The 12,099-nt window shown below is 36.5% G+C and overlaps 1 protein-coding gene across 1 annotated transcript in view; it reads right to left on the reverse strand.

Moving 5' to 3' along the window:
• mthl1 (adhesion G-protein coupled receptor methuselah-like 1) overlaps positions 1–11,664 on the reverse strand; it is a 39,422-nt gene extending 27,758 nt beyond the window's left edge. The window contains exon 1 of the mRNA XM_089225939.1: positions 10,371–11,664. Within this exon, the coding sequence (XP_089082065.1) occupies positions 10,371–11,397 (1,027 nt within the window). The 5' untranslated portion in view covers positions 11,398–11,664. The remainder of the gene's footprint in view (positions 1–10,370) is intronic.
• Positions 11,665–12,099: the final 435 nt, after the last annotated feature.

Raw genomic sequence — 12,099 nt, forward strand, 5'->3', positions numbered from 1 at the left:
TATATAACTGAGTGTTATCGCAATTTTTAGAAAACAGTTCGTTATCATTTGCGGAATTCATCATCATCGGATGATAATCGCGAAAATCGCATTTTCAACGTAAAATCATCGCAAAGTACATCATGTAAATATACCTCTACTGCACTTCCGGAGATAAAACAAATAGGTAGGTCCTAGTAATAACGGTTGATTATGTTATTTGATAATACACATTATAATATTTGTTATCAGCTGAACATGTACCTATTATATATTATTACATATATTATGTGTAGATTTAATTAGCATAACAAATGGACTTTATATTAACATGGTAAGTACGCCTATAATACGCAGCGTATGTTTAATATGTATTACCCCGTGTATTACCTATGACAATTATTGTTTTTAATAAACAGCGACTATAGGTAGGTAGGTACTACGCATACTAATAATACTATCATTTCGTATAAACACACCACAATACACACACATAAACACATTATCTATACTGGCATGTATCGTATAAATATTATAGGAACCAGACGGTTGGCGGCGGTGTGGCCTCCCGGAACGTATATAGCGGGTGAAAGTGCGCGTTCGGTAAGATTATTATTTATTAGACGTATGCATGTGTCCGGGTATTATTATACACCTATGTAGCTATGTATAATATGTACCTATTCTTATAATAATATACCTATATTGTATTATAGCGACGCGGCGTGCGGAAGGTAGACGGGGAAAAGGGAAGAGACTAAACACTGCAGAGAGAGTCAGCCGTCGCGTCTGGTCGACGTTCATAATATATACACGTAGACGAATCGATTATAAAACCTAACGAAAATACGCGACTCATTGATAAAAATGAAGAAAAAAAAAACAAACAAGAAAATAATCGTATAAACACAGGTGAAAAAAATCACCGTCTATTGCGTAAGTTATAAGTAGTTATTTGTATATAAAAAAAAATGATTGTGAATCGACCAGCACTGCATTTATGCCAACCAATCCAAACGCTACAGACAACTGTAACATCACAAATAACGTAACATGGCATACCTACAAGGCTATAAATGTTATAATATATGCCTATATGGTAGCCGGTAAGTTAGACCGGCGGACTTCCGGGCAGGATCTATTTTTTTCTGTGATGGACAATCGCACCATCGAACGAAATAAAATATAGACGTATCGAAATGTTGAATAGCGAATAATATGACTTATGAGGTCGTGCCATACGCATGCGTCGATATATAATAATAATTCGTGAGCCGTTAAGCCAAAAACCATACTTTGACGTCACTGCTTATATTTATGTGTAATAATAACAATATAAACGTGACATTTGTCATATACTTTGTGCGTCGCGAGTCTGGTCATTTTTTATCCCGACAAACATTTTTGCAATTGAATTTCATCGCCTTGTATAGTCTGCAGCAACTGAAATACACTATGATATATATATATATATATATCATATTATTATCTCGACTTATATTAAACACTGCTGCAATAACAAAACCATGAGAAAAATTAATGTGGCAAATATTAAACTGTGCGTTATTTATGACGAAAATTGAACAAGTTGTCAGCATACAAGTATTTCCTATTCGTGTGCATAGGTACTACATCGATATATTATGTGACGAGTGGTGCATAATGGAGTTAATTGCGCGTGAGAAATAGCAATAAAGTGAAATTTCTATCTACAGTCTGATTGCTGTGCGATCGTTTATCATTGGAGATACGGTGTAAACAAATAGGTGACCAAATTTCTAAATTCCGGATACACGTTTGACGACATGGTATAATATAATATTGTTAGTCACCATAACGGTACAGCACATACAGCGACCACAACGATTATAAAAGTATCTATTATTATAGCCTATTGGTATAATGTCTATTATTAAATTATATTGGTATGTACAACCGCGATGCATTAAAATATAAATATTGTTCTGAAAAACGTTCGACGCGTCGAGATTGACTTAAGAAAGAGTACATTGAAAATCTCCTCGTTTTGCTACAGCATTTATGCTTGATATTCAGTATCATCCATGCTCGACTGCACTTCTAATTTTTTATTTCTTTTTTCCAGCTGTCAATATAATCGCAAACAGGAGGCGAACATATCTTTCCTTAACAAACTCTAAACCAATTGATTCACTTGATTCCCCATCACTGCCAATGTCAACTTTAGGGTCGAGATTTCACACGGTAGTCACACCAATTATCAAATGTCGCTTCTTTCATGCACCAATCAATAATTTTAATGCAAAATAATCTTACACACAAATTTACTATTCTTTTACTAAGCCGTTATATTATGATAACATGATAAATATTATGTAATACACTATATTATATACATAAAATAAAATATAATTTACTGCATTATCATCTGATCCGTGTATATATAACTGAGTGGTAAATCGGTTCTGCAGTATAATATTATGCATATTAATAGGTAGGTAACAGGGTGAGGCCACAATAAACGTACATTGAGCACACGACGCCACCTATAAGCCAGGTGTTATTTCATCGAAGTGCGTCGGAAGCCAGTTTTTATTCCGTTTGATCTCGTCATTCTTATATATCATATAAGGTAGCTATTAGGTAGTTGAGTACTTGAGTAGATCTTTTATTTGCCGTAGTGTATGTATAGAAAAATAATATTAAACGAGTAACCGTACATATCCGTATTATAGCCAATAGGTATAAAATGGTATAGCCGGTATAGGTATATATAGCATATACTTATAATACAACCGATGGAAAATTAGCGAAACAAATTTGTTGCGTTGAAAGTGGTTGTACCTAAACCAAAACGTACAAAATAAGTCTACATAACGATATAAGTAGGAATAGTAGTAGTCGACACGAAATATTATTTTTATGGTCGCGGTCGGAGGGGCGATGATCGGAGAGCACGAGGTGTGAGGTGGTGGTGAACACAATTCTACACCGCATTCTTCGCCGGAGCTATAGGTACATTATTACAAGGCCGTCGTCGATGCCGCCGCCGTATAATTACCATATCATTGCGACGACCGACGACGTTGCGCACCGACAGATAGGTCTTGTTCGGCGAATTTCCTCGTGTCCGATTCGCGTTTAATAGATTTTTTGTTTCGTTGTTATTATTGTTTTGTTCTACCATCGTATTATAAGCGGAAAAGCGAGACGCGCTTCATCCATCTATAAATATATACAATATTATATTATAACTGTATAATAGATAATAACTAGATGATTCGTGGTAAAAAATATATTATACATTGTACTAATATTAATATTAATCATATACAGGCAATAATTGCGATTAATTAATATTTAAAAAATTGTCGAGCGGATAAACACGAGCCGTGCTTTCATTAAAGTATTTTTGAATAATAGACATATGTTTCATCCCGCCATTGATTCTTATATTTTTTGGTATATATGTATAACTAACTACTAGTACTTAGTACTTGGTACTTAGTATAACTAAGTGTTTCTTTTCCGAGTCAACCGGAGAAAACTTACAGAATATTATCCGTATCGTTATTGTGGCGGAAGAAAAAGCGTAGGCTAGTCATATTATTATTACTATAGGTGTACAACAACACTGTCTACTAACACGGTCGCCGCCGTGCAGAACGAATTTCCACTACCGTATCTCCCCTGCAGTACACATATTATACAGACGATATAAACAACACCTATTCTATGAAACGGCCTACGGCCACAAACTATTACGACGGCGGAAAAACAGACCTTGGGAAACGAACGATATAGAAAAGTAATACTTTGGACGCCACTGGGCCGAAGGTTTTTTGGAACGTCGCGGGAAACAGTGGCGTGCGCGCGTGCCGATGTGGTACAGTATATTATACAATAATTATACAATAAAATATGTATAAATATTATGTACAAAACGACGAGGACAAATCGTGGAAGGCACGCAGCCGTAACGGAACACGCTAAAATAGTCGTTTTGGATAATTAAAATTGCCCAAAATCGATTATGTTTAAACATTATTTTATCTGCCCAACCAGCAATTCGGGCGTCATAATATTAGAATCGGTCGTTTCCTTTTACTGGGAGTCTATGTTTGATTAATTTTGATTTTTATACCTATATTTTTAACACTATTGATCTTGAATTCAACGCAAATATCCTCACACTGGAAAACGTCGACGAGGTCCCGTGCCAATTTTTTTGCGAGTGGAAACGAGTTATAATAAGTTAGCCTCCTACACAAGATATACTACAGTACATATTTAATTTAATTAATTATAATTTAGGCGTAAAATTGTTAAATGTACCCAGAAGGTTTTGTAGATAATAATTAATAATATGTTATTATAGCACTATGCCACTATTCGTTTAGCACTTCAAATAATCCAACATAATATTAAGTATTGTACATTTACGATGATAATATGTAGGGCCCACCCTTTCAAGAGTTTGACGGATACTATCGTTAACTTTTGTACAGCCTCTGTGTACAATCTTGTAATACCTATATAGTTCACTCGTGTGATAAACGATGGATTCATGTATATATAATATTGTATAATAGTTTAATGTATTGTACTGCATTGTTTCAAGAGTCTAATGTTGTACGTACACCTACGTACAAATTACAGTTTTATACGAATATATGCGATAGTCGTCAATAAAGTTATAGTTATACATTAATTCGTTGTTATTGTTATTAAATATTTTCATTGAGCGAAAATTATGAACAATTTTGCTGCTATCAATGATTACGGGTACAAGATGCTCTTGCAATATAATAATATAATCTTACACTACACTCTACACACCACATTATGTTATACAAGTTTAATAATAACATATTATGCACGCATACATTGCATCGAGTTAATGATAGTGCAATATATTATACATTTGATATCTTTGAAACAACATTATTACAGAAGGTGTGTCATGATTGATCTATATATAATATATTATGCGTATATAATATTATCTTATACACCATATTAAACGGCATTGAGTAAAATGAACGAGATTATTACTTTTACTCCGCGGCATGTTTGACCATAGCACAATAGCTTTACGATGTATTAATTGGATTTTGCTTTTTCAAAGAGAATTTCTTTATAACTCAACAAACTCCATTGCTGTTATGTCGTCGTATATTATTATATCTTTTCCAATACACGTTATATGATTGAAAGGGGAACTAGGGGAAGGGGGTAAAATTAATTCCCGGGGTGGCAATATTTTTAGAAAATATTTATTAGGAGGCTATAAATTTGCATTGAAAATTTCTTTTTTCATAATACAAGATATAATTAAACAGCTCGTAGGTATAACACATAATTAAATTAATTAATTCGTTAATACGGTAAGGAATTATTTATAGCTTATCCAAATGAGAGAAAAAGAAATTATAACTAATAGATGATGAAATAGTTATATTTATAGATAAGTTTTACTACACATTTTGTTACATTTTAATGATCATAATTCATAATAAACCTGACGAAAACATACATACATAAAGTGTACAAATACGTATTTATAGAATATGCATCTACAATAATAATATATTAGCGAGAGTAGTATATAGATAGTTGGTTTAATTTTCTGAGGACCAACATTTTCTATAAAAAAAATAGTAAGACCTTAGATTTTAAGACATAACTTCCTTATTTTTTGATGGGGGGGGGGGGGAGATGGTGGCCAAAATTTCCAAGTACAATCCGGCCTCTTCCTTCTGTTTTTAGATCACGTTTTCAATGAGTTTAAATTTTTACATGGACAGTGGGCACACCTAAACGTTTATGTGCAATGCGTATATTGTATATATATATATAGGTACGTAACAATATTGCTGCGAGCACTTAACTTGTGAATGAATGGAGTTGCGCATACTGCAGACATACAATAATATTAAAATATTTTATTTATGTCCGTTTAGCATTCTTATAAAGTATTTACGTTCAAAATGATTAAGTTAAATACGCTTAGTTTTCAATACACAAGTTTTATACTTGTATCTATCAGTTGTATCCATATACATTATACATATACATTGAAAATATAAATATTATTACCAATGAACGTTATATGAACATCTTTTACATCAAAAAGGTAGACTAATAATAAATTAGTTCTGTAGGTACAATGGAATAAAGGTCAACATTTAAATTGATGGCCATTAAAATTTTCGTTTAAATTTGCCACTACAGTGCTACTGTATACAAGAAACATTCGTTCAAGTAAAGCAATTAAAACGATCAATAGGATCAGAGGGTAATTCGATTATTTTTTATAAACGTTATTGATTTTGTGAATTGAATAAGCGTAATTTGCTTATATTTATTTGCAACTTATAAATTGCCATTGCATTTACCATAGGTGTATAATGTTGCATTTTAATTGAGTTGTGATTTTTAATGTTATGAATAAACCCATTGATCTGTCTCTTAAATGGATACAATTTATAAAATTTCTTTCAAAAACTAGTACTATAATAATAGTAGTAATGAATAATGATATGTAGTGGAAAAATATCCAATGGAGGGTAGGTAAATAAATTGTGTATGTGTATAATATATGATGCATAAAGAACTTTTTACCAGCCGAAATTTGGGTAATAGTTTTTTTTTTTTTACTTAGTTAAGCAATACAAATTAATTGTTTGTTGATTAGAATCATAAATTAAATATAACATGTACAATATGTACTATTATATTATATACCAGGGATTTGGTTTTATAGTGTTTTTTTAGTAAAATACAAAATATTAGACTCGTGTGATTGTTGTATTGTTGTTCATTTACTTAAATAGTAATAAATAAACCAACAATTTACTATTATATAGACTATTTACTGCTATTTACTATTACACAGTTCAAAGTACATCATACATGGATAATCAGTTTTTTAAATAAGATTTTAAATGAACATACGTTTCCGAAAACGAAGATAGTATACCTGTATACTTATACCTAATATTAAATAACAACATAATATTAGATTATATTTGTGAGTGGCAGCGATATCGTACAGTGTAAACTTTATTTCCTTGCACTTACCTATATAATCGAAGATAAGAAAAAACGAATCTAAAAGAGCACGTGCATTCCGAATCGCAAAAAAAATCAAATTCAATTCAAATTTCGATTTTGCTTTAAACAATCGAAAAAACATTTCGGAAATACAACAATTGCAACGTCGGGTGGGTCATTGCCACTGAAGGGATTCTGGTCGTAGGCGAGTAACACCATAGTGGCATAGTCCATAACACACACAAGCAAGAGACTATAGTCTATAATATTATTTTATATATTTACACACCGAAATATAGATCTTATAGGGGGTGTGTGCCCGTCAATGGTCTGTATACAAACTGCATGTCGTGTCCGGCAACTAATATATTTATAACATGACGTGTATACTGTGTATACATTATACAGGATGTGCGTCGCCGTTAACCCTCTCGCATACAATGTCTTATATATTATTATTACGCACTTAACACTCAGGACCAGTTATATACATACAAATTTTGCCAAAAACTTAAAATTAAGGTTCACGTAATTTTACTATACGAATATTTTTAATGAAAACAGTTCAATTTTTAAGCATTTACAATTTACATAAATGGTTAGCTCTGTAAATCTCATATTTTTTATGGAAAAAACTCGAAATCTTAAATCTTTTTTGTTCGTGTTGAGATAAATGTAGGAAATTCAACGAATTGTGAATCTTGTGATATGATCGAGCGTTCGATGGATAACTGTTATAGTTTTCCGAATTAAAATAAATATCCCTGAAACGTCTAATAAATGGTAATAATAGTTGTAACTATCGATATGTTGACCGCGGGGACAAACTCTAAATTCGGCATATCTAAAATAGACAATGAACTATCTAGATACCCTGTATGTGTAGTGATATAAATTACGATATCGTCGGCCGCACAACCACACATTGATATGTATATATAAACGAACCGCATATACCTCTATATATATATATACGAGTGTCGGACAAAAAGCGGAGCCCTTGGATCTTCTCCAATGTGTATCATGTAATATGTTTGACTGTATGAGCCTAATGAACTGTATAATACTATACAGAATGAGGGACGTGAGGTATAATATACAACGGGTTTAATTCACTCGGAACAACAGAAAACTCAAAAAATAATAACCCTTTTGTACGCATACATGAATGTATACAATATATAGTCCACAGTTCATTTTTCTATAGATATTGGTATAAGCCTACCACATTATGACGTGACTCGTCACACGGTTATAAATTCATAGCAATTTTCCGTAATCGAATAACTAACGGAGCTCTGAAATTTCATACGTTGCTTTATATTTCTTCTATACTCTCTTTTGATGTATCTACAAAATATTATAATACCGAGTTTTGCGGGGCTTCGTGGCTTGGACGTATACAAAATAAATACAATAATAATGCGCTCGAGTTTCATCAAACTGTGTACAATATTTAAGTAAATATGTATACATACATAAAATTGTATGGTAACATATTATTATATTATATGTGTGCAAACGATGAAAAACAATGTATACTTTATTCCGATCGGTGCAAAAAATGTGGTCGCTGTGGATTTTAAATACACGAAATAAAGGTTATAATAAAACGTCACCCGAAACATGATACGAAAATCACATTGAGACACATAATTTAAAGCTGTTTACTATTGAGTGAATTGGGGACTATTGCTCAAAATATTATCGGTGCCAGAGCTTAAGAATCTTAATGCCTCATAGTAAAATATTGGGACCCTTTTAGGTAATTTAGGGTAACGTTATAAACTGACCCAATGAGCGACACAGCATCCAAGTAGCTTTTTACGTCATATTAATATACAAAAAAATGTCTAGATATAAATTTCCGAGTATATACTTTCTACGTCACTAATACTACGACTGGGTACGGATGACGTTTCTTTCAAAATTAAGTTTTTTTCCATAAAAAGTTGTAGGTAGACGAAACATATTTAGGTATATCGTATTATTTTATAATGCGTAATATTTGTAACGAATCGATGAAAAAACAACGATGGAGCAAAAATACGAATAGGCCACGCCAGTGTGACTGGACCCGATGCAAGCGACTCTGACACGACTTCCATACGCGACGGCATGTACCTAGTCTACCTGCCTGATCACATAATAATAATAATAATAATAAATAATAATAATATATGAGACGTACTACACCACGCACGCACTATCGTCACACGCAAAAAGAGCGGTATCGTCGTCACACGCGTACGTGTACACAATAGCCAACGCGCAACTATCGCACACGGCACAATAACGGGAAACGATTTTTTCTCTTCTTTTCATTTTTTTTCCCGCGCCTCTCGAGGTTCCCCTAATTTCGTCGACTCGACGTAGGTACCTACAATATATTAATAATAATAATAAGAGAGGGTCCCGAAGGCGACGCACAACATCACCGAATAATAATATAATATATAAATTATAAATACACAATGCAATTATATTACGCCCGAGAATCGTCGTCACCAGAATCGTCCGCCGTGACCGATCTCTATAACTTAACGGAAAATGTTTTTTTTTCTTGTTTTAACGCATTTCGAAAATGCGTAGGTAGTATAGTGATTCACATTTCGCGGTCAATCAAAACAAAACGATCGCGCGGACCAGAGTACGGTTGACAGAAATTAATAATAATATATTAATATGCAATTAACGGCCTCAACTGATAACGAGCGTACTTCGTCGTGTTATATTTTATTAATGCGCCGTTGCGGCGGATGTTAAAGACGAAAGAGAGAGAAAAATCGCCGAACACCAAACCAATAAAAATTGGCGGTGGGTCTTTTTGAGTCGTGGGTCATTGTTATCCGCGGTGGGTGGAGTGTTGGACACTTTCCGGGCAGATAAAAGGTAATAATACAGAATATAAATAATACTTAATAGCCATGTTGTATGCATATTTTATGAGTATTAATTATTAACTATGCTATTATAGATTATGCCGCTTAGTTGAAAGATAACAACGAACTATACCGTTAATCGTCATTATGGTAAGCTACACGCGTACCTAGTTTAGGTAACCTTAGCAGCGTCGAATAGATTCCGACCACGCTCTCGGTCTAAATATACTACAGTTTAGCATACTACTTATTAATGACAAATCAGTATAGATATCATATGGCTCCACATCGGTAATGTATCGTCTAATAATAATATTATGTAGAAACGGCCGTAGCGTACGTGTGCGAAATTACAAAGGGAAGAAACTAAAATTTCTTTCCGTCCTTCCGGGAGAAAGTATATTTTATGTTGTGTAAATTACTTAGGTAGTGATAATCGATGATATAAGCAATGACATTTTTTCACGATCGTACCTGTGAAAACGCATAGTGGTCCGCGCAAAGAGTCGCCGGACAGTTGGACGAAGGCCAGGAACAGGTCGCCGACTAGCAAGCATCCGACGTGGTTGACTTGGCACTTCCAGTGGAGCACGTGATAAGTGCTGGGCAGCATGCAACTGGCCACCAGGGTGACGGCCAAGAAGAACACGGACAGCAACAGCCCGAGCGGGTATAGGGTGAACCGGATGTCCTCGCGATAGCTCTTGGTCACGTGGTCGACGCCGTGCCGGGGCGCACACGTAAACACGGTCCACGTGCGCGGCTCCTGCGTCTGTTCGAGCACGCGCTCCAGACAGTATTCCCGAGGCTGGAGTGTGACTCCGTCGGTCGTACGCAGCTGTCCGCCGGCGGGCCACGCGCCGTTGACGGGCCAATGCGACTCGTTGATGCGACCCGACAAGATGTACACGTCGTCCTCGCACCGCGGAAATCCGGACGTGATGTCTTCCGGAAGATCGGCCGCGTCGTGCCGGCCCGAGTTCTCGCATCCTCCGTTCACTTCGCTGTACTCCGCCGATGGGCCGCAACACTTTTTCGTTTTGTTCGGCTCGTCGGGCAAGCACAGCAGCGCGCCGGCTCGGTCCAGGCAGTACAGTCCCGGGTCGACCATCAGGTTCTTTGGCCAGTGTTGCGCCAGAAGCGTACCGTTGAGAAACGACACGAACCGGGGCGGGTCTTGGGGCGTCGAGGCGGGCAGGAACGCGGCGGGCCGGCACGGCGGCCGTTCATGGACCAGGTTCCAGTAAGCCGGCGGAGGCTCGTTGGGGTTCAAGAACTGGTTGCTGTTCACGTCGAAAATGACGGGCACGAAGTCTTGCGGCGGCAAGGACGCCGGCAACAGGGCGCACGGCCCGTGCACGTCGGTCGGGTCGAGCATCTCGCCGCGACCGCAGCATCGAAACACGGTCACGTTGTCGGAGGATGACACCGCGGCCACCGACACTAGAAGTAACAACGACACCGTCGTCGCGGAGACGTCTCGCGGACGACCGCGCGACATTTTTCGTACGGACGATAGCGACGTTAATTAGGTCGTGGTCTACGCGCGCCTAGTGTTCCGTCAGACGACGCGACAAAACGTTCATAATATTATGCAATAACGGCGTGTTTTTTTTTTTTCGTCTGCTATTTACGGCGCGGCAAACAAATTTCGCGGATAACGCACGTCGGCTTTGTGTATGAATATTTACGCGGGTGTTGCGTACGCCAACTGAACGGACGGCGGCACAAACGTACGCGGACGACGACGAAACGACACTGGTCGCGTAGTACCACCGGTGCGGCGGTGCTTTCCATCCGACGGCGACGCTCTCACCTCCCCACCAACAAAAACGAGAACCCGTATAGTCGGAGCGTTGCCGCCGCGGGTTCCTCGTCCCGTCTCGTCATGTCGCTGCAACGCGAATAATGTTGTCATCGCTGTCGCAGCCGCCGGACTCGCAATTCGCTCGTCAGCCGTGCTTGTTCTTGCCATAGGTCGCGAATGTTGGTGAATATTTTTACGTCTATACCTGTTGCGTCGGAGCGATCGTGATAAGGATAATAATAATAATATTATGTTATTTGGTATTACGATTAAAATTGTACACACTTTGGTTACGAAAGATAAAATCTTATCTGCAAACTGTGAAAATATCATAGGTATATAATATAAATAGGTCGTAATAGGTACTATTTTATAGGTATAGGCTTCGTTTTTCCT

Source organism: Diuraphis noxia, unplaced genomic scaffold (genome assembly GCF_037042655.1).
Source record: "Diuraphis noxia isolate RWA-SAM2 unplaced genomic scaffold, SU_Dnox_SAM2 contig0004, whole genome shotgun sequence".
In the NCBI taxonomy this organism is placed as follows: domain Eukaryota; kingdom Metazoa; phylum Arthropoda; class Insecta; order Hemiptera; family Aphididae; genus Diuraphis; species Diuraphis noxia.